This window comes from Canis aureus, chromosome 31 (assembly GCF_053574225.1).
Source record: "Canis aureus isolate CA01 chromosome 31, VMU_Caureus_v.1.0, whole genome shotgun sequence".
Lineage (NCBI taxonomy): Eukaryota > Metazoa > Chordata > Mammalia > Carnivora > Canidae > Canis > Canis aureus.
This window is the reverse complement of record NC_135641.1, coordinates 26044594-26069494: the sequence shown is the minus strand read 5'-3', so window position 1 is coordinate 26069494 and position 24901 is coordinate 26044594. Positions and strand designations below refer to the sequence as shown.

General features: G+C 37.1%; 1 protein-coding gene and 1 long non-coding RNA gene across 4 annotated transcripts in view; one reads left to right on the top strand and one right to left on the bottom strand.

Annotated features, from left to right (window-relative positions):
• Positions 1-8132, top strand: part of LOC144302584 (uncharacterized) — a 69983-nt gene extending 61851 nt beyond the window's left edge. Inside the window, exon 6 of the long non-coding RNA XR_013369518.1 lies at positions 6664-8132. This is a non-coding gene — a long non-coding RNA (uncharacterized LOC144302584). The remainder of the gene's footprint in view (positions 1-6663) is intronic.
• TPRG1 (tumor protein p63 regulated 1) overlaps positions 1-24901 on the bottom strand; it is a 136951-nt gene that overhangs the window by 67314 nt on the left and 44736 nt on the right. For 2 of the 3 annotated variants that reach the window (XM_077880062.1, XM_077880064.1), the window contains 2 exons: positions 15376-15456; positions 6319-6495 (listed from right to left, as the gene is read on the bottom strand). In XM_077880062.1, coding sequence (XP_077736188.1) covers positions 6319-6495; positions 15376-15456 — 258 coding nt within the window. The remainder of the gene's footprint in view (positions 1-6318; positions 6496-15375; positions 15457-24901) is intronic. The other variant, XM_077880063.1, reaches the window with a different exon arrangement.

The following is a 24901-nucleotide window of genomic DNA, read 5'->3' as shown; positions in this document are numbered from 1 at the left end:
TAACATGTGAAAGCAGATAGAGAATACACAGTTCATATAACTGTGAACTTCTCTTCAGAAATTATGGAGGCTAGAAGGCAGTGGAACAACATCTTGTGAGTACTGAAAGAAAAAAAATGCCAAGTCAGAATTCTCTGATTAGAAAAAATATTCTTCAAGAATGAGGGCTAGGGGCGCCTGGGTGGCTCAGGTGGTTAAGCATCTGCCTTCGGCTCAAGTCATGATCCCAGGGTCCTGGGATCAAGCCCCGCATCAGCTCCCTGCTCAGAGGGGAGTCTGCTTCTCCCTCTCCCTCTGCCCATCCCCTGCCCACCTTGTTCATGCTTGCTCTGTCACTCTCTCAAATAAATAAATAAAATCTTTAAAAAAAAATGAGGGCCAAATAAAGATGTTTTGAAAATATATATCACCAGGGATGCCTGGGTGGTTCAGTATTGAGCATTTGCTTTAGGCTCAGGGAGTGATCCCAGCGTCCTGGGATCAAGTCCCACATTGGGCTCCCTGCATGGAACCTATTTCTCCTCCCTCTCCCTGCATGGAGCCTATTTCTCCTCCCTCTAAATCTTCTGGAACAAATGAAGAGTATCAGAAATGAAAACATCTATTTAAATATAAAATACAATTATATATCATAGCTTCTTTGAAATACATATAATTCTTCTTTTTAAAAGATGTTATTTATTTCTTTGAGAGGCAAGAGAGAGTATAAGTTGGGGGGAGGAGCAGAGGGAGAGGGGAAAGCAGACTCCCCACTGAGTAGGGAGCCTGACACAGGGCTAGATCCCAGGATCCTGAGATCATGACCTGAGCCGAAGGCAGATGCGTAACTGACTGAGCCACAAATGTGCCCCACATACAACTTTTTGAAGCAAAGTTTATAATGTTATTGTATGGGGTTTAAATGCACATAAAAGGAATATGCATGACAACTGCAAGAGAAAAGGTCAGTGAAGAGGAGGTGTGCCACATGTATATTATGTATGTATGTAGGTAGGTAGGTAGGTATATATTTAATGTATATTATGATGTTTTGACATATTAAGGAAGCTCTTCTGTCTGGGGAGAGACTGCCCTTCTTGGGATTAGTCAATTCTTAGAGATGGCAAAGAGTCCAACTCCAACATACCATTGATATGAACATAAAACAACTCAGGGCCATACATCTTCTATCTGGTCCATACACCCCATGAGGCAGTATTTTTCTGCCTTCATGAACCCAGGGTCAGGTAGTGAGAAACGATGGATTACTCTTGTGGCTTAAAGTTCACCCAAATTATTAAAACTAGCTAAACTCACATTGATATAATGTAATGCCTTGCTTTTCCTGTGGAAACTCCAGTAAAGGCCATAGTCTAAGTTCTCTTGCAGCTCCTGCCTTTTCACCCTCCTAACCAACACTGGTGACTTCCTCTGTGGCCCTATATAGCATATATACCCCCTATCTTGGATCTGTGAGTATAATAAACTTCTTTCCTTTTTTTTTTTTTTTTTTTTTTTTTTTTAACTTCTTTCTTTTAAGCCTCCTTCTCATTTTCTCCTGTGGCCACACTGACTTTATCATACCATATCTAACATTTACATTCCTAGAACAATATGTTTACAAGGTTTCTGTTTGAAGTGTAGCATTACAGTGTTAACTCTGAGTAGACTGTGAAAAGTTAAATACTTATAAATCCTTCAGCAATAGTTCTCAGTACGGAGTGATTTTGCCCTTAGGGTACATTTGGCAATGTCTGGGGGACATTTTTTGATTGTCATAACAGAAGTAGGGTGCTACTGGCATCTAGTGGGTATAAGCCAGAGTTGCTGCTAAACATCCTACAATGCACAGAACAGCTTCCCACACCAAACAATTGTCCTGCCCAAAATGTAAATAGTGCTGATGTTGAGAAACGCTGCCTGAAGCAACTATAAAATTACATAAAATGTTACAGCTCAAGAGCCAACAGAAATATTAAAATTAGATTATGAAGAATATCTAAATAATTAAAAAGAAGGTTGAAAAGAGAATAAAAACTAGAAAGGGGAAACAGAAAACAAAGAATAGGTGGAATCAACTTCAATCAAATTAAAATTGTATAAAATGTAAAGGGACTAAACACTCCAATTAAAAGGCAGAGATTATCAGAATGGATTAAAACTAGGACTCAATTATGTGATCTCCTTAAGAAATTTAGTTTGAATACAAAGACATGTAAATGGATTAAAAAATATTTACTGTGCAAAAAATTAAGTATAAAAATGATAGAGTGGATATAATAATACTAAATATAAAAATAAATTTCAAAACATAGAATGTTGCTAGAGATAAAGAAGAACAAACATCTCATAATGAAAAAAGCTCAGCTTTTCAGGAAGACATATTAATCACAAATGTATATGTACATAATAACAGACCCTCAAATACATGAACCAAAGAATAATGAAATTAGATGCAACAAGAAAACCCCACAATGATAGTAGATTTTAACATTCACTTCTCAATAACCAAATAGTTTAAAAAAAATCAGTAAAAATACAGATAACCTAAAGAATACTGTCAAATATAACGAACTGATATAAAAAACTACATACAATTTTTTTCCAATGAACATGATACATTCACAAAGAGTACTATCATCCAGTCAATAAAACAACTCTCAATATATTTACAAAGATTAAAATTAAGCCTGTATGTTCTCTAAATTAAAATTAAATAATATTAAAATCTCAAGAAACCTTCAAACATTTGGAAATTAGCTAATACAAATTCTAAAGGATTCCAAGATGAAATCACAAGGAAATTAGCCAACACAAATTCTAAAGGTTTCAAAGATGAAATCACAAGCAAAATTAAAGACTACCTCTTGCTGAATGATAATAGAAGCACAACATATCAAAATCTATGAGATGCAGTAAAGACAGTCCTAAGAAGAAAATTTATAGCTTTAAATATTTGTATCAGAAAAGAAGAAATGCCTAAAGTTGATGCCCTTGGGTTTCAAATTCAGAAGCTAAAAAAAAAAAAGAAAAAGTAAAGCAAAAGTAAGTAGGAGAATGGAAAAAAATTAAAGAACAGAAATCAACAACATAAACATCAGATGACAGCGAAAATTAACGAAGTGAAAACCATGTTCTGGTAAAAAAAAAAAAAAAAAAAGAAAAAAAAACATGAAAAACTTGAAAGGTCTATTGACAGAGAAAACACAGAGAACCAAACAAAATCAGGAAAGAAAAGGGGTATCACTAACTATCTTATAGCTATTAATGGGGTAATAATGGAATATTATGAACAAATTTACACTTTCAAATACAACAATATAAATAGATGTAACAAATGCCTTGAAAAATACAATGTACCAAAATTAACACTAAATCAAAGAATTTTGAAGTAATTTTATAAAACAAATTAACTTTGTTATCAAAAACTATCTCACAAAGAAATCTCCAGCCCAGAAGATTTCTTCTGTAAATTCATTCTATCAAACATTCAAGGAAGAGATGACATCACTCATATACAAAATCTTTCAGAAAATAAAAGAGGAGGGAACACTCTCCAACTAAATTTATGAGGCCAGCATAACCCAAATACCAAAACCCGGTGAAGACATTGCAAATGTGAAATAATAGACCAATATCTCTCAGGAACACAGACACAAAACTCCTTAATAAAATATTAGCACATCATACCCAACAATGTGTAAAAAGAACAAAACATTATGACTAAATGCATTTATCTTAAGGATGCAAGGTTGATGTAATGTTTGAGAATCCTAATAAAAAATAGGATTTAAAAAATAGGATTTTTCAATTAAGCAAACGGACAGAAAAATAAATATGCATAAATAAACATAAATTCTTTAAAAATTCTTTTAAAAAAAGGAGGATTAACTCTATCAGATATTAAAACAAAATAAAAGATTATAATAATGGAATCCACTTTGTACTTTAATGAACAGATAAATGGAATGGTGATTCCAGAAATAAAGACAAATACACATGGTAAAAGATATATATAAAGAGAAAAAGATGGAGTATTGAATAAATGATTCTGAGAAATTTGACCTGCCATTTTGGTAAAAAATAAAGCTGATTGCATATCTTTTTCCTCACTTAAGGTAAATTCTAGATGAAATGCAAATTTAACTATCTAAAAAATAAAATCATAAAAACACTAGAAAACTGGGAGTATATTTTATAATTTCAATGTGGAGAAAGCCTTCCTCAAAAAGAAATAAATTTAAAAAGTTTATTTGAAAGACTGATAAATTTGACAAACTAAAATTCAAAAAAAAAGTTGAAAAGAAATAGCATTATAAAGTTAGAGATATGACAAACTGAGAAAAATATTTGTAAAAATATAAGGCAGGAAAGGGGACAAATTCTCTTATATAGAACAAGCTCTTAGAAATCAATAAGAAAAAAAATCAATATCCCAATAGGAAAAAAAAATGGGTCATGGTCATAAATAGGCAGTTCACAGAAAAATAAATAAAATGGCTTTCTAACATAAGAAAAACATCTTCAGCTTCCTTCAAGTTCTAGCAATGGAGATTAAAACAAAAATGAGATGTTTTCTTTATCTCACTGGCAAAGTAAAAAAAAGATTCATAATGTGCCATGTTGGTGAAGGTATATGGAAAAAGATATTCGTATACTTTGTATAAAGTCCAAATAATATACTCTATAATATAATATGTTTATAATACTATATACAGAGTTAATTGGAGTCACCTTTGTTGAAGGCAATCTGGCAATATCTATGAGTTGAAATTCATATGACTTTTGACCTAATAATTCCAATTACAGAAATCTACATTATAGATACATTTTTACATCTGTGCCAAGTACCATATACAAGAATACTTATAGCAATTTTTTTTTTACTTATAGCAATATTGTTTGTAGTAGCAAAAGTAAAAATAAATATCCATTAATGAGAGTCTGGATAAATAGATTAGCTTTCAAATAAAATATTCTGCATCATTAAAAAGACTGAGGTTGATCTATAGACGATCATATAATAAAATCTCCGAGGTTTATCATTGGGTAAAATATCTTGAGGCAGAGCAGTTTATGACATATGTTCTCACTGGGTAAAATACTTTATGATAAATATGCATGTGCAGATACATAGTTATAAATATGTATAAACAGACATAAACACATATAAAGACTTTAGATTCTTGTATATTTGTAAACTATTACTTTAAAACAACAACAAGTAATTATTGACTATTACCCTAAAGAGATACTGCTTGAGAACTGAGAGTCTAGGGTAGGAGAGAGATTTCCTGAAAAGAAACATTTTATGATGTTTAAAAATATGTTTATAATTGCTTGTATTATTGAAAATCCACCAGTTCAAAAAGTCAGCAAACAAAATCAATTTGTCACATCTTGCATCCATGGAAAGTAAATTAAAAAACAGATCTTTAATATGGTTTGCTTTTTTGTAAAGAAACCAACCACTTGCTTGAACTTTGCTTTTTTCAACATTGTGGAAAGATGTTTCTGCGCTTACTATGTGCCAGGCCCAAGGCCAGGTGTTTAAAAAATAAAACTAAATAAACAAAAAATGTATTTGCCCTCAAGGAGTTCACCATTCAATGGGAGAAGCTCATATTCAAAGGCTCAGAGGAAGACTGCTCTCCTTCTGGCTTAGATCTAAAATATTTAGTAAAGACAGTTCCTTCCAAGACAATAATAAGAGCTTAGTTCAGCAACCCTTCCCTGTAGATCTCACCAGGTATCTTGGTGAATGTCAACATGTCTGAGATAGCTGATGTCATCTCCACTAAGCTTCCAGGGAAGACCTCAAAGAGACTTCTTTTAATAAGAGCTATTAACCATCATAGATTCTTGTCCATTCATCTTTACAGAATAATTTCAATTTCCAAGGGCATTACACTTTTTCTCACCTCCACTCCTTTGGCTGTGCTCTTCCTTCAGCTTGGAATGTTAAACTTTTGTTCTTCTTTGGCTACTCCTATCCAACGTCAAATATATTCAAGTCCTTCTCCCAGAAAGCCTCTCTGATTCTCTGCCACACCAATTAAATTGAGGATCTTTCCTCCACACTCCTCCAGCTCTTTCCACCTTACGCCCAACCATCTTTTTTCTCATGTTCTCATATTAAAGCACAAATTTACTTAAAGTCGTTATCTCTGGTGTCTGATGTAAAGTAGAAACTCAAGAATTGATTAATTCAACCATGGAGTTCACTTTTCTCCCCTGAGTCCACCCAGCTTACCATACTAAACTGAACTTTGTGATTGACTTCCCTACATGGCATGCCCCCATTGAACCACTTTTCCAAATCTAAGGCATCACACTCACTTGTCCAGTGATATCCCAGGGAAGGCAAACTTGCCCAGGCAGATTCGGTAGACAGAGCTCAAGGGAATCCGTTGCAACTGCACACAGCTGAGCATGATAAAGTCATATTTACAGATCCAGAGAGTCTTGTCTGTGACCAGCAAAATCCTCTCCTTCTCATTGTTCCAGTGGTCTATTCTGTAGGAATCATCATGGAGAAAAATGGTTAATGGCATGGTCTTTCCAAGTTAAAGATTATGGCACTCAATGAAAACATCTCTACTAACACAGAAAATAGGGAGGTTTGATCACCTCAGAAGAGGGGTTGACCAATATCTAATGCCATCCTCTCTCTCTTTCTCTCAGTCCAGCCCTATGATCAAGGGAGGAGGGAAGATGGAAGATTACAGAAAAAGTTATTGCAGAGATGAGTACCCATGAAGTGATCCATGAGGGGAATGACAAGTTTTTATCATGTTGGCAGTCACCTGATTTCTGTTCCATCACATGTTCCCTGTTCACTAGAAAAACTTCATCTTGTTCCAAGGACACCAAAACATCTGTTTTTTATACCCCAATTCTTACCATAAACTTTACTCACTACATACTAGTTAATTCTAATCCCCAAAAGTTGTGTTGCTGAGTGGGGGTAGAATGGAGACAAACACAGATGCACTGACCCCAAAGCCATCACTATATCTGCCCATCCTATCATTTCCTTGTGGTAGAAACACAGTCAAACAAGTGAAGTGGTATTCTTATGAGACAAAGACAAAGTAGACACTAGATAAGTGTTTGCTAAATTGATTTGATTTGGCCTTGAAAGCCTTTCAGTGTATGCATGGAAAATTCTGACTCCAACAGAATCTCCACCAGAGAAAACAAGAAGAAATCCAAACCGTGGTGTCTGATTAGAGAAAAGTGAGTGTGTTCTGTAAATCCTCTCACCCATGGCACTTTTGCTGTCTATCTCCTATAGCCTTTAGGATATAGTACTCATGACTTTTATTAGAATTATTTCAGTACATGATTTGTTTTCCCTAAGAGACTTGAAGAGGATGATCTGTGACTGATCCATACCTTAATCCTCAATACACAGAATCAGTCTAATATAAAGATAGAATGGGTATCCCATTCCCATTCATTCTCACATAGTAACCACAGTTCTATTTTAAAAATACAAACAGAATGACATCATTCCCCTGTTTATTTTATTAAATAGCATCTCTCTAATCTTAGGAAAAAATCCAAGTTACCTATGGACTACAGCATTATCTCATAGCAGGCTAAGAACCCTAATTGTCCAAATCATAGTTCAAATGCCTCATTTAAAGAGGATTTTTTCAGCTTCTATATACACTTGGCCCTCTATCATGTTCTTTGAAAGCATCCTGATCCTTCTTTTTTTGTGGACCTATTGCTTTTTGTAAGAAGGAATGATATGTAAAATATTTAGAAGTAAGTACCATGTAGACACTGACTGATCAGAATGGACACCAAAAATAGAGGGGAGGACAATGGCAGTCATTGCAAGCTCAGCATTGTGTGTGTTTGAGTGTGCATGTGTGTGTGTGTTCCATGAAGGCAGAAACTGTGTCTGTTGGGTTACTCATTCTACACAGCTCCTGTCAAATAGCCTACACTAAATAAATACCTGTTGAGTGAATAAATGATTGCTAATCAAAATTTTTGGAGGTTATTGGGCTGGATGAGGGCAGGAGTGAAAACTTCCAGTTCTATAACCTACTAACTCTGTAAACTGCCTTTGGCTCATGCTCCTTATTTGTGAAATGGAGACAATACTAGCACATCTCCTAAATTTGGGGAGAGGATTAAAGGAAATTATTCTCTATCAGTGCTCTACAAATCAGCTGTTATTATCACTGGCAGAGACCTAATCCACTAAGGAATTTTGGGCAACCCAAATATATACCATTCCTCAGTATAGCATAATCTAAACACAGACAGGCAAGACTTAAATCAGACAGCCAGGACTTAAATCAGTGCAAGGAATAGGAGGACATATGAAAGAGAGAAAAAAAATGGATGAAAGAGAAGAGAGAAGCAGAAAATGGAAAAATAAGAAGGTTGGGATCCTTGATGGAGGCCCTATTGTATGGTGGTCATGATGTGGTATACGTATTAGCTCTGCATCCCCACAACTCTTTGAAGAAAATCACACCCGAAGTCAGTCAACTAGAATAAGATAGTAGAGTCAGTGGTGTAGAGTCTGAGAGATGTTTAAATCCTGGTTCTACGGTGTTCATCCACTCCAACGCTGCCATACTCAACTCCTGATCCACTGAGAAAAGGAAAGAATTCTAGATAATCTGTTTAACACTCTCAGTCTTAGTCAGAAAGAGACCGGGGACTCTGAAATGTCTTATCAGATATCTACATAAATTTCTCTAAATAGCTTGCATCTACTTAGCAGCAAGTTAAAAGCTGCTGCCTAATAAACCAGACTTGGTTTTAGTCTAAAAAAACCACAGCTTTTGGTTGAATGGTTTTACTGAAAATGTCAGCACTCCATAATGAGATTTATTTTAAAAGGTAAAGGATTTGGGAAAAAAAGAGAATTCTTTTTAGGAACACAGAGTGCTCTGCTGTGACACAGATTCTGCATAATTCACATGTCGGGAAAGTCTGAATTCAAGTAAACACACAGGTTTATAAATAGTTTGGGGCCACATCTCTAGCTCCTGGGTGGTATACGTATTTATTTAGACTTCAATCACACCTTTTTTCCCCAAATAACTCATGGAAATAACATTGAATTCATATTCCCAATATTAACATAATTGAAGTTGGGTTGGCAACAATATCCACAACAAATATAGGGGTGGGAGTAACAGTAACATATTGTGGAGATTTACAAAGTCCTTGGATGTTGATGACCCTATTAATCCTCACAACAACCCTTTGGACTAGATGTTATGTCTCTGCCTTTAAAGACAAGGTAGAGACACAAAACCTAGTCATGGTATTGGCTTTCTTTCCAGTACCATCCACCTCCAAATAGAGGGTCCTTCAGTGTGGTATGAGAATGTGGTAAAACCCACTTCTGGAAGGAGTTGATGTGATGATATATACCACTCCTGGGACTGTTCTCTCTGGAAAACCTTTCCCCTGAGAAAACACACATCACTGTACCTTTCAAAACTTGTCCTCTTCCAGAGTTCCCTATCCTGGAAAAGAACTCTCCTTCCACCCACTTATGCAAGCCAGAGACTTAGGAGGGAGTCATTCTGGACTCTCTCTTTTCCTCACCTCACCTGCCGGGTCCTAAACATTTGACTCTCACATTATTTCTCAACACCACCCACTTCTCTCCATCTTGACCTTCACCATCTTGACCCAGTCTTCCCTCACCTCTTGCTTAGACTATTTCAATCACCTCCTTACTAGGGTTGAGCTACTAGTCACCTAGACCCAGGTTACCTACATCTGTTCTTTCCCTCATAACCTCTCCACCATACTGCAATGAAGGGAACCTACTGAAAAAAACAAATCTGACCCCATCTCTTCACTTTGGCTTCAAACATTCAACAGTTCCCCAGAGGTCTAACAAGAAATGAAAGAAGTTCTTCACCCGGTCTAAGACACCATCCATAGTCAGGCCCTACCTATTTCTTCAATTTCATCCCAGGCCCAGTCTCTCCACTCATTCTTCTTGATCTTTCGGTTTCTTGTATTCACCAAGCCCACTCCTACTGAAGGGATTTTGCATATGCTGCTTCATCCTGAGGTTCTTCATCTCACAGCTATAGTGCTGAGCTCAATTACTCCTTACTCAGGCAAGCTTGTCCAGACCTCTGTGACTACTTCTGTTCTTTCTAATGTACACTTACATAACACCACATACTTCTCCTTCGCAGTACTTACCCCAGATGCAATTTTACAGTTATCTCTATGATGACCTAATTAACGTCTGCCTCCGCTCCTCTACTGTAAACTCCACAGTCAGTTCTTTACATTGTGTCTCCAAAGTCTCATGTGTCCAAAAAATATTTCTGAAATGAATTAGCAAAGAATGAACAATCTTTGTGCTATGCAAGCCATATGCCTTGGCTCACACTGTTTGGGAATCCTATCCTCACGTTTACACGTTGAAATACTCCCCCATAAAATAGCACAGTTTCAAAAACTAATCAGTAACATTGGGAAAATGTTCATGCCATAAAAGTCAGAAAAGAGCAGGATACAAGATGGTACCTTCAGTGTACTTCCAACTTTGTGACAACAAATCCATAGATCAAAATGGTAACCCTGATTATATCTGAGTGTTGGGATTTCAAATGACTTTCATTTCTTCTTATGCTTTCATTAGCCAGAGCTTAACTTCTTTTTGCAATGAACATATACTATTTTTATGATAAAGAGATTTTTCTTAGATAATAAATCTCATCTATCCTTCAAGTCCCCAGTTAAAATGCTACCTATTTCGTGGAGACTCACCCTCACCATTCTCCAGCCCACCCCTGCAAGGTAGGTGTAATCTTTCTTTGCATTAAATATCTACAAGATTTTTATCAGATGTGCCTCGGTTGTCACAGTCTGCTCTATATTACAGTGATGTCTATCTCCATAATGTCCTCTTGTTACCCCACATTTGATGAGAGACCTTCTAGTGTAGAGAGGTGTTTTAGTCCTGTCTGGGTCCCCTTACTAGGCCCAACACAGAGCCGAGAGAGATCATGGTCTCAGCCAATGAGCAGAGCATGAAAAACTAAAACTAAGATTCATCATCTTAGTTGTGAGATCCAGTCTCTCTTGGCAGAGGATCTGCCACATGTCCTCTTGTCACTACCATTCCTCAGCACTAGCTTCCATGTCTCTATTTGATGAAGAAAGGCCTGGACACCCCAGTATAAAAGGGAATCGAGGAACTCCGGGAGATGTGTGGTTTCCTGGGATGACAACAGTTTTGCCAGCAGAGGGCAACAGCGAACCAGCAATGACAGGCGACCGGTCAAAGCAAGTTTCCAGGCCTCCACCCAGTTACTCAAACCATCCCAGATGCTTTTCCAGTGGCCCTAGGCCTACACCTAACAATACTTTCAGTTGCTCTTTTAAGGCGGTGTCAAATCAATTTGTGGTTTAGAGATGATTTTCCTCCAAAAATATGTTTTTTTCTAACATTATTCCACCACACTCACATGCACGTGTGTGTGCATGTGCACACACAAACACACACACCATTCAGTAGAAACATCTTCCCTAATACTGAAGAGAGCGACTATACCTGGTTTACAAATCCACCTTCCTTTGTGTGCCCCTCCAGCCTCTTAGCATAGCCCAGACCTTAAAAGAGGAAGACAGTTTCTTGGCTGGCCAGAAATCGGCAACCCAGGAGGAAAACACTGAATCATTCATTCCACACATATTCCCTGAGCACCCACTGGGTTCCAGGCCCTGAAGAGAATCCAATTTGGGTTTGCTCTTGAAACATAAACAGATGAAAAATGCATGGCATTGAAGCAAAGCAATTTCCCTCCCCCTGAGTTAAGTGAAGTCTTAAAAAACCTTTAGCTAAATAATCCACATTAAATTCTTTCAATCATTTCGTTATTCTTTCCTGGGGCCTCTCCAATTTGTTTAAAATAGGGGACCCTCCAAGTAAACACAGTATTCTAATAAAAACCGAATGCCCACAAACCTTCTCTGTTCTCAGATCCCCTGACCTGACTTCCTGTGGTTCAGTTTTCTCCCCAGTACCTCATGGAGCCAGGCATGTTCCAAGCTCTGTGGTAGCTACTGGGAATAGTGAGAAGAGTATTCTGCTCTTAAGGAATACACAATCCTCTAAGATGTGACACAAACTCATGTAAAGAAGAGCTAATATGACACCCGAAGATGTGATGAGGTTTTATAATTTTAACACAAGTCCACAGACTCAGGTCTCCAGATTCCCAGCCCACTGTCCACAGGGCTGAGAAAAAGGAACCCTAGGCATCCATCGATCTGATGCCCTTGAAGAAGGTTCTTTTATCAACACTGCATTTCCTGCTGTTAGGTATAAGATCTCAGTGTTATAAAAAGCACAAGTTGCCAAGCGTGAACGATTCTTTGGAATGAATATACACTAAAAGTTTTCAGAAGTATTAATTGTTTAAAAAGATTTTATTAATGAGAGACAGACAGAGACATAGGCAGAGGGAGAAGCAGGCTCCCTGCAGGGAGCCTGATGCGGGACTCGATCCCAGCATCCCATTTTTTTTCTCATCTATAAGCACTTTAATTTTTGTATTGTCTTATTTGGCATGATTTCTAATTCAGCACATTCAAATGGGAAAGAACATAGAAGCAAATACATTGTGCTGCCCCTCGGAGATCTCATTTTCCTGAGTCATTAAAATCCAAGCAGCTTCCATTACTAGCTAGTTTCAGGAACAAGAGTAACTTAGGTCAAGATCTTTTATTTATCATTCCTAATCCCTTTTAATAATTTTACTATAAATGTTTCCCTAAATAGTATGTAGTATTACTTTATGAGATTGATCCATGCTAACACATGTAACTCTGGACTCATATAGACTGCTTTCAAAACTGGTATAACTACTTTCAGGAGAAATTTAATAAATTCTAGTAAAATTCAAGATTTGTAATCCTACAACCCAGGAATTCTTCCTCCTGAGAATTATACTTAGCCTAGAAAATTTTCTTTTTTTTACATATGAGTACAAGGAGACATGTACAATAATGCATCACACTGGTGGTGTTTGTAAGCAACTAGAAACTGTCTAAATATCAACCAATAGAGGGAAGGATAAATATATTTTGGTATATTTATCAAATGGAACAGTACATTACACTGAAAATAAAATTCAGACCACATCTGAATATGGTGCAGCAGCTTCTGACAAGATTTACATTAGCACCTAAAACCCAGTATTTATATCATAATCTTTTATCAAATGATTCATAGGTTATATTTTAATCAATTATTCAATTTAGAGAGAACACGTCATTATTCTAATCATGTTTTGTATGCAGCTCCTCCTTTATCTTACAAAAGCCATGACCTGAGCCTAAGGCACACACTCAACCACTGAGCCACCCAGATGCCCCAGTATTAATTTTTTTAATACCTTCTTATTGTATACCATTGTAGGACAGACAAAGTGTCCCCATAAAACACAGACAGGATAGACCTGGAAACATTCATTCACGTATCCACAAAGACCATTTATTTTCCTGAGCAAGAGAAATCTTCTCTTGGAGTTTCATATTGTTCTAGTTCATCAAAGAAAAGACAACGATCAATTTTTCCCTCAGAGAACAAAGAAATTTTTGGGTTCTAAAAAATATAATAAAACTATAAACAGTTTTATTTAAATAAGTATACATATATGTAATTTATATGTGTGTATGTATGTGTGTACATATATATGTATATACCCACCAGTTCTGAAGCTTCTGAGATCTACATGCACAAATGAATAATTCTGGCATGTATTTTTCTTAAGTTATAACCAAAGCCTTCATTCATTGGGGGTCTTCTCTGGATCAGCTACTGTGCCAGATATTATACAAATATTATCTCTTTTAATCTTCATCAAACAATTCTGATGAGCACAGGTGAAGAAACAGAGACTTGGGGAAGCATAACAGACTAAATGTTTCTTCCCGTCAAAATTCCTATGTCGAAGCCCTAACTTTCAAAATGATGGTACTAAGTGGTGAGGCGACTGGGAGGTGATTAGGTGTAGATGATGTCATGGGCATGGAGCTCCACAATGAGATGACTGCCCTTATAAGAGGAAGAGACAGGAGAACCGCCTCTGCCTGGGATGTGAGGGTGCAATGAGAAGGCAGGAATAGAGACCTCGCTGAGAACTAAATCTGTGGGCATCTTGATCTTAGACTTCCCAGCCTCCAGAACTGTGAGAAATAAATGTCTGTTGCTTAATCCACCAAGTCTATGGGCATTTTGTTTTAGTGACCTAAGCTGATTAATATAGGAAGCTAACTTGTTCCACATAACATAGCCAGGATTCATCCGAGGTATGTTTCACTTTAGACACTTATGCTCTCCTCTTTACCAAACCACCATTCATTAAAAAGGCAATGAAATCTCTTCATGTAATCAATTAATTCTGCTGAGTGCCTGGATGCTTGATGCTTGAACAACATAGATTTGAACTGTGTGAGTCTACTTGCATGCAGATTTTTTCCAGTAAATATAGTATAGTACTGTAAATATATTTTTATTTTCTTAATAACATTTTCTTTCCTCTAGCTTACTTTATTGTAAGAAAACAGCATATAATACATATAAAAAATAGGTGTTCATTGACTATTTGTGTTATGGGTAAGGTTTCTAGTCAACAGTGGGTTCTTTGTAAAATTTGAGAAGTCAAGAGTTATACATGAATTTTTGACTACAGGGGTGGGAGCTCAGCACCCATGACTCCTTTGTTGTTCAAGGGTCAATTGTGCTTTATTAAAGACATTATGGAGGTGCTCAGACTATAAAGACTATAATTACCCCTGTCTTCAAAAGCTTATCTAATGTGGGAGAATAAATCAGATATTATGGTATCGAGTGATAAATAATAATGTGGAAATTTGTGTACAATACTATGGAAATCCCAGCTAATGTCTAACATCGATTTCATGCTTACTTTAAATGAATTTTTGGTCTCAGTTCTTCATATAAATTACTTCATTTATGGTTACAGTAATCCCATGAGGAAGGTAGAGACATTATCCTCATTTTATAGATGAGGAACTAAAACATAAAAAAGATTAAATAACTTGCCCAATTCTGGAACTGAAATTCAAGCTGAGGGTATCTGCCTCTAGAGCCCATGCTTTTGATTAAGCACTCGGCTCTACCTTAAGGCATTTAAAAACACCAAGGAAATGAGGCAAGGCTCTGGATAAAGTATGCTTGAAGAAGCTTTTGAAATAGCTTGATGCAGAAAGCAGATTAATTAATTTTAGATAGAGGGAACAGTGCAAACATGCAAAGCAACATGTACAGAATGACTTGTTGGAAGACACGTGTTTGCACAGTATGTAAATGAAAATCATGAAAACAGAATTACCATAAAAAGGGAGGGTAGCACTCACAAAGATTCTGACTCAGGATCACTGAGATGGAATCCCAGGCATCTATCCTTCGAAAAGCTATCCAGATGCAGATCCAAGATTCTGAAAGACCAAGACATTTTCAGGAACTGATCTAAGAATTTGAATCATACCTAGGAACCCTCAGGCACTGATGTGGAACCAGTCTGAGCCTAAACCTGAAGAATTTGTAGGTGGCACTGGAAGATTTGTGGATTTATCCAACATTTCAGAGTGGAATGCTACAGAGTATTTCCAAGGAGTACTTGTCCAATGCAAATAATTAATCATGGCCACCTTCACTTTATCAAAACTTCTTTAAACTCCAGGAATGAACCTCTTCTGCTTCTTAGTCTTCCAGCCGAGATAACTAACCAGAGAGCATCAGTATATTATGTCATGGTCCCAACCCAGTCCTGACACAGAGAAATTGCTTTGTGAATGTTAATTTCTTTTTTTATATCCCTTTCCTGTAGGCAGAGCGTACTTGACTCTGTAGTTTTGTCAATACTTCTGTGAGCTTAAGACTCATTTTAACCACAAATGGGTCTTCGTTTCATGGTATATTTTAAGTGCTACATTCCTGAGCAGTGGTGGGCTTCCTAACATTCAGGCCCAGAGTTAGAGATGCAATTCTGTCCCTTCCTAGCTATGAGACCTTGCAGAGTTACTTATCTTTTCTAAAATCCAATTTCCACATCTCTAAAATGAAAATGATAATAATGCATATATACCTCAGAGAGCTGTTATGAATTCTAAAAATAGTACAATAGAGCCCTTAGTAAAATATAAAGCACACAACAAAGTATTTGATTTTTATTGGCTATTAATGTGATAGTGATGATGTTAGTGATGACGAAGGAGGAGGAGGAGAAGAAAACGATGAAGAATAATTCTTTTAAATTACCTGTAAACACTTTTGCAACAGGGATGCCTGGGTGGCTTAGTTGGTTAAGCATCTGACTCTTGATTTTGGCTCGGGTCATGATCCTAGGATCATGAGATTGAGCCACAAGTAGGGGCTATGCACTGGGCATGAAGTCTGCTTAGAATTGTCTCTCTCCTGCTGTCCATCCACCCCCTCAACCTTCTCTCTCTCTCTCTCACACAGAAAACAAAAACAAAAACAAAATCAACACTTTTGCAACATTGATTGATTTAACAAATAAATTAATGGGTAGGTGATTGGAAGTAAATCCACTTAAAGATAACTCCTCAAAACTATTACAGTTTTCAGATATACAAAATACTTCCATTTCAATTTCCTAAAAATTAATAGAGTAGTCATTAATTCCCTATATATATTACATGTTTCTGTCTGCCTGTTTGTCTGATACAGCTGGGAGTGTTTCCTTATGTTGGAAGTTATATTTGAGTCAATATGACTTACTTAAAATACAGATGATACATTATATGTGAGGTTCTCTCCATAGACAGCTGCCATGGGAGACCTTAGAAGATAAGGACCAGGAGTAGTAGAAAAAAGACCTAGCAAGAAACCCATGAGATTTTCAACTGCAAGAGTCATGTTATACCCATTGAGATATCCCAGACAGAGAAATCAACAGCAAATTTAAATATGAGCCCAATTCATAAGTCATAAGGGCAGGTGCTAAGGATTACTACTCACAGTAAAGTCATTGATTTGCAATCAATTTTCTTCTCTCTATGTGCCTTACAGAAGGTATTTCTTGTTTTGTTTGGTTAAGATTTTATTTATTTCTTTGAGGGCAAGACAGAGAGAGCACAAACAGGGTGAGGGGCAGAAGGAGAAGGAAAGAATCTTAAGCAGACCACACTGAGTGTAGAGCCCAATGTGGGACTCAATCTCATGACCCTTCGACCATGACCTGAGACGAAATTAAGAGTTGGATGCTTGGGATCCCTGGGTGGCGCAGCGGTTTAGCGCCTGCCTTTGGCCCAGGGCGCGATCCTGGAGACCCAGGATCGAATCCCACGTCGGGCTCCAGGTGCATGGAGCCTGCTTCTCCCTCTGCCTATGTCTCTGCCTCTCTCTCTCTCTCTCTGTGTGTGTGACTATCATAAATAAATAAAAATTCAAAAAAAAAATCTAAAATCTTAAAAAAAAAAAAAAAAAAAAAAAAAAAAAAGAGTTGGATGCTTAACTGACTGAGCTACCCAGGTGCCCCAAGGAATATACTTCTTTAGAGAATTAATACTAGGTACCCAGTCCAGAAATAATCCCCCTTAAAGATTTAACATACATTTTATTGAGCCATTATTGTGCTCCAGGCTCTACTGGTATACTGGTGAGCCAAACAAGCCTTTGTTGCTCTCATGCTTACATTCTAGGAAAGCACACAGACAAAAGGAAATGGACACATAAACATAGAGACCTAGATAAAAGGGAGATGAGAATATCTGTGGAAACAGTATCTAGGTAAAATGAAGAGCTACTGCAAAGGCCCAAAGACAGGATCCATCACATTTTATTAAACAGCAAGGAAGCTGGCATAACCAAGGCAAAGGGAACAAGGAGAAGGGAAGGAGATGTAAGCAGAAGCTAAATCACATGCTGGAACAACCAAAATTTCTTTGCGATCTATGAATGTTTTTCATATCAAATGGTTGTTATCCTCCACTTTAGAGATGGAGAAACCAAGCCCCAATAAAGTGACATGCATCTAGTACCAAGTGAGAGGCAAGACCAGAATCCAGCTATTTGGACCCCATCAGCCCCGGCTACATACATCCCATCCAGATGCTTCCCCCACTTATTTTTCCTACACAGCCAGGCAACTTTGCTCTCCCTGTCATGGTACCATCAGTAAGAGGATATTTTAAAAGCTACACAGAAGAAAAGACTCTGGGCACACCCCATTCTTCTCTCTTTTCCACAAAAACGACTGAATAGCTGTTGAATAGCTCATGTCCCCCACAGCACACCAGGGGCTAACAGGAGGCCAACCCCCTGAGGAGTTCTCTCCTCCCCTAAATTGACTTTGGGGTATTCACTTGATCAGAAGCCAAAGAAGCTGGCAGGAGAACAAGGCCTAATTTTGAGAAGGCGGCAGAGAAGAAAGAACACTGGGACAAGACACAACAAATGCTCACTTCTTGCCACCTCCATTGTATTATTCTTTTTAAATGGGAGAGATGTCTATTTACTGTACTATGTGAGTTCAGCAATTTGGGTACAGGAGACACAGCCCAGATCAGTCGAGCCCACAAAGAGGAGATATATAAATACTCTGAGGAATCCCACAGAAATCCAAGAGCAGGAACCATTGCACAGTTGGGTTTTATGAGAGCTGGAAATCCACAAGAAACAAAAGCCCCTACTCCCTCAGGGGCTGTCTCTGTCATGACTACTCTATCTCTCCACACATTGCATATTTCCTCTTGACTGCCATGCTCCTCTGCTTACTACCAGTGTTTGTTCCTCTTTAATTCCACCTTGTCTATGACCTTCGTTTCTTTCAATCTGACTGTACACAAACTTCCAGATCTACTTTAATAGCCACTCTAGCTGTTTCTCCCAGTTCAAATTCTCAAGACCTGGAATTCGTTTAGTCCAAATCATTCCTTTGAACTGTCTTTTGGGGTCATGGGCCAGCTAATGGATTAGCTTTGTCCAATCAGCTATGGCCAGAGGCTAAAGTTACTGAGCAGAAAATAGGAGCTGTTGGTGAGATGTACTTTATTCTTCGTTTTCAGAATTGTTCCAGCTATTCTGATTCCTTTGTTTCCATAAAAAATTTCAGAATAAAATTGTTTATAGCTGCAAAAAGTCTTGCTGAGATTTTAAAGGAATTATGTTAAACCTACAGGTCACATATTGGAGGATTAATGCCTTGACTGTACTGTGTCTTCCAATCTATGAATATGGTATGTCTCTCATTTATTTAGATCTTCTTTTATTTCTTTCAGCAGCATTTGTTAGCTTTTAGCATGCCAAGTCCTATACATATTTTATTAGATTTACACTTAAATATTTTTTTCTTTGAGGGATTATAAATGTCATTGTACTTTTAATTTGTTTTCACTTCTTTAATGCTAGCCTATAGAAATGGATCTGATTTTGTATGTTGATCTTGTACGCTGCAACTTCGTTAAAGTAATTTATTAGTTTTGGGAATTTTGTTGTAGATTTCTTGGATTTTTCTACAAAGATTGTCATGCCATTTACAATTAGGGTCAGTTTTTATTTCTTCCTTTCTTATCTCTGTGTCTTTTATTTCCTTTTCTTGCCTTACCGTGCTGGCAAGAGCTCCCAGTACTATTTTGGATAGTGGTAGTAGCGACAGTAGACTCCTTTGCTTTCTTTCCAATCTTAAGGAGAAAACACTGTTTTTTTCCCACTAGCATGCCATTAATTACAAGTGTTTGTAAATGTTCTTTATCAAATTGAAAAAGTTCCCCTTTATTATTTTTCTGAGAGCTTTTATCACAAACACATGTGTTGAATTTTGTCAAATGCTTTCCCATCATCAGTTGATCTGATCACGTAATTTTTTGTCTTTAGCCAGTTGATATGGTGGATTACACTGATTAATTTTCTAATACTGAACCAGTCTTATATTCCTAGAATAAAATCTACTTGGTCATGATATATAATTATTTTATATATTGCTTAATTTCTATTTGCTAACATTTCAATAAGAATTTTTGCATTTATATTCATGACAGATATTGGTTCATAGTTTTATTTTTGACTATCTTTGTCTGGATTTAGTACCAGGTTAATACTGGCTTCATAGAATTAGCTGGGAATTGTTTCTTCCTCTTCTATTTTCCAAAGAAGATTATGTAAATTGGTGCTTATTCATCTCTAAACATTTCATAGAATTCTCCAGTGAAACCATCTGGGCCTGGAGATTTCTTTTCTGGGGAGGCTTTAATTATGAATTCAATTTCCTAATTGCTATAGGGCTATTCAAATTATCTATTTCATATTGAGTGAGTTGTGGTCATTTGAATGTTTGAGGAATTGATCCATTTCATCTAAATTTGCAAATTTATGTGTGTAGAGTTTTTAGTTGTAATTGCTTATTATTTTTTTTGCATTTATTATTATTTTACTGTTTACAGGGTCTGTAGGAATATCCCAGTTTCTTTCTGATATTGGTAATCTGATCTCTCTTTTTTTCTTTGTTAGCCTTACTAAAAGCTTCTTACTTTTATCAAACTTTTCAGAGAACCAACGTTTTCTTCATTAATTTTCTCTATTTTTTTATTATTATTGACTTCTACTCTTATCCTTATTATTTACTTCCTTCTGTTCCTATTAAGTTTGTTTTACTATTGTTCTTTTCTAATTTCTTGAAGCAGGAGTTTGGGTTATTGGTTTGAGACTTTTCCTCAATTGACTTTAGCATTCTCCCAGTAGCGCTATAAATTTCTTTCTCAGGACTGCTTTAGTTGAATTCCACACATTTTGATACATTGTATTTTTATTTGAAGTCACCTCAGTGGTGAAACTTCCTCTTTGGCTTCCTTTGAAACTTCTTTGATTCCTAGATCATTTAGAAATAGGTTGTGTTGTGCCCAAATGTTCGGAGATTTTCCTGTTCTCTTCCGGTCATTAATTTCTTGTTTGAGTCCATTGTAGTGAAGGAACATAATCTCAATTATTTCAATTCTTTTAAATTTGGTGAGATTTGTTTTGTGGCTCAGGATATGTCGGATCTTGGTAATTGTTCTCTAGGTGCTTAAAAGGAGTGTTTATTCTGCTTTTTCTGGATGGAGCATTCTATAAATGCTGATTGGGTTCTGTTTGTATGTTGAGTAACTCTAAACCCTTGCTGATGTTCTATTTGTCGTATCAATTATTAAGAGAATGGTGTTGAAGTCTCTAGCTATAATCATGGATTTGTCTATTTCTCTTTCCCCGACTATCAGTTTTATTTCACATATTTTGCATCTCTCTTGTTTGGTGCATAACACATTTAGGATTGTTCTATCTTCTTGGTGGATCGACCCTTTTATCATTATACAATTATTTTTCTGTCCTGGGTAATTTTCTTTGCTCGGATGTCTATATTTTTATTAATTCACATAGCACAGCATTTGACATCTCAAACTTTGTAGTTCTTTCTCCTAAAGAAGCCGGTAGAAGCAGAGGCTCCCTCTTCTTCACATGGATTACTCTTCTTAGACCAACCTACCCTCCCTAAAACAGGGCATTTGGGGACAACCTAGGTACCTCATAGAGAAAACACAATTTACTGTTTGTGAATCAGGCAGCATGTTTATTCATAAGAGTCTATAATAGTTGTTTGTGTAACAGCTGTAGTGGCCCAAATGTGTTGATAGCCTCGGTTTTAAGATCGAGGTCTTATTTGTTTTCTTTACTGAAACACACATTGGCAGACCCTGAAATAATCAAGATTAAATTTAGGTTATTGATAAATTATTTCCAAAACCTATTACCTTTCTAAAAATGTCAACTGCCTGTTCAATATCTTTCAGTAACTCTAGAAAGAAATGCTTATAGTAGTCATGAAGGAAACATAATGGTAGTGGTGTGCTGTAAATAGTAAACACTTTCTAAAATAATAATAATGATAATGATGATGCCCTCATTTCATTTCCTTGTTATAAATTATCCTAACACAACTGATTTCAAGATACTAAGGTAAGGTCACTGATCATGTAGTTGGAAGAGATGCATACAGTTGGCTTTCATGACTGGCAGAGACCACAACACATCACTGCATCAAGGGAATAAAGAGAGGCCAGTGTAAGATAATGGGGAGTGATCATCCCAATACATAGCTGATTTAAAGGCATTTGAGTGACCTATGGATCTCCAATTTATGATTGCAGGAAAAAATGCGATCCAAACTCCTTAGCCAGCCATTCAAAATTCCTGACTCTCTGCTTCCTTTCTACCTTTCTAGCTTATTTCTAGCTCTCTTACTTTTGATCATTATAATCCAGACACACTGTGGTTTCCCGAGCCTATGTCTGTTACTCTACTTATATTCTTCCCTCTTCTTGGGATGTTCTTCCTCATTATATATTTTTGGAAATGTCTCTTCCTTCTTTAGTCCTGGATATCCCCCTTACCTAAGTCAACAACGCAAATACAAAGTTCTATGCTCCTGAAAGGTCATTTGTAGGGCTGTATATCAACATATATCATGACTTCATTTATATATCCTCTTTCCCTCTAGACGGAGAACTCCATGAACACAAAAGTCTTGTTTTGTTGCTTCTGTATTTTCATCACTTGGGGTGGAGTTTGTCTTATGAGACAAGCTTAGTAAATACACAAATGAATGTATGAATGAGTGAATATAAATAAATAATAACAATAAAAATAATAATAAAAATAAAAGCCAACTCTCATGTGGCACATACCATGTAGCAAAAATCGTGAGTGTTCCACGTATCTTAAGTAATTTAATCCTTAAATTAATAACCTGTTTTCCATCCCCATTTTATAACTAATAAAACTGAGGCCCAGAGGATATAAGAGATTTGTATAATCAAGGTCACATGGCTCACAAGTGATGGACCTGGGTATTTAGCTGCATCAGACTTTTTTCACCTCTTGGCTCTTTCTGACTCCTCCCTAATTGGTAGCAGTCTTGGGAAAACAAACATTTCCAAGTACATTTGTGACTGCAGTAACTAAATGCCCTCGCTGTCCTATAATTCAGGTCACTCCGGGACCATTAGCTATCTGGATGTGTCTCCTGCCATGGGGAATTTATAGAGAAAAGCAATGTGTTTAATTAAGTGGTTGTCGAAAACACCCACCCAGTATAAATGGTTTCTGGCAACAGAGGTGCTTTTGTTGCTGCCAGAGTCCTGCCACAGGTCATTAACATCTTAATGGATTTGAGGCACTTTCCAGCTTGAGTGCTTTCACCCAAGGATGCAAGAGGTCTTTTGGAGGCCCAGAAAAACGGAGGCAGGACCCGATGGATGGACCCTGCTAGTTCAGTGAAGGGTTTCAAACAGTAGATAACTCTCTCAGAATTAAATTCAAGTCAAGTTCATGATGCGTTCTGAGCCTCTACATGCCAGATACTACTGGGAGGTGGGCAGAGATGGGCTTGGACAGAAGTGAATCAGAATCAGGCCCTGCCTTAAGGAATGCTTTCCTCATAGTGCTCACAGTAAACTATGCTATATGTAATACAACGTGACCAGAAAGAAGAAAAGGATTATTCTGACTGAATTAATATGGAAAGGCTTTATAGACATAGCACCTCTGAAGGACAGGAAAGTTCTGAACAAACATATAGGAGAGAATGACATACAGAATAAGCAAGTGAGTGAGTATAATCATGATGATCATGCCAAAGCACTGTGTCAGGAACTTTTAGAAACCAGGAGGCTGTTCACTTTGACCAAGGATTTGTAAAGGGGTTTAACAGTAAATAAGATTAGAAGGCAAAATTCATTCCATAACACGCAGGGTTTTGAGGATGCAACAGGAGAATATGTAGGCAATGGGGAGCCATGAAAGTCCTCTGATGAGAAGCACAAGAGTGACCTACCTGAACAAGGGTTTCTTAAATTTTAACGTACATAGAAATCAACTGGGGATCCTGTGAAAACACAGACTTAGGTTTAGTATGTCTGGCATGGGTCCTGAGGATTAGCACTGCTAACAAATCCCTAGATGATGCTGATGTACTCATTCTAAGACCACTCTGAGTAACAAGGTCTAGAATAGGATGTATGCAAAAATGGATGGGGTTGGGTATGAGATACATTTCAGAATGTTAATTCAATTTGCATAGTATGCTTATTACTCATGACCAGAAAGATGAGAAATCCCTGATTTCCAGGGTTCTTTGGGGTCTTTCTACTTTTTAAAAATGATCAGTAGCAGTATTGTTCATTACAAAAGTAGTTCATCATGCCTTAAAATTAGACTGGAACAAGATAAAGTTATGATTGGCCTTAGCCCATCAGTGACACCCACCTGCTCCTGCAGGTATTGGACTTTTGAGTTGACTCTAGGAAAACACTAAATAAAGTCAAATGAATGGCACAGGGAGTATGATCTGGAGAAGAAAAGAGGAAAAGTTCTTTGAACCTGCTCAGTAAGTCTCTGCCCTCCTCTCTGCAAACAACAGACAATCCACAAAGAAACCAGACATAGGCACAATGAGGCACATTTAGGCCACTTAAACTACAGTGATCACTGTCTTAGGAGACGAAAACTCATGAAAAGCAGCAAGAGACACAGGATGAGAAGACAACGAGGCTGGGTGAGGGGTACTGTGAAGGCAAGCCCTCCTACAACCTTAATAAGTAGTTGCCCTTAGGCAAGCCATTTAATCTCTGGGTTTCTTCATTCATAAAATAAAGCCAAGAGTTCCTCTTGGCCTCCTCCCATGGATCTGTCTGAGGATCAAATGCAAGGGCTGGTGTGAAAAGTGGTCACCCATAGTGCCACTTTGGGGATCCATTAATGCCAGGGCACCCTGTGCCTGAGAAATATTCCCCAGTTGTCTGTTCCCCAGCAATCCTTTCTCTCTCAGGATGCCTCTCTTTTTATTTAAACTACCAGCATAACTCTTTCTGTCTGTGAAATCTGTCTAAA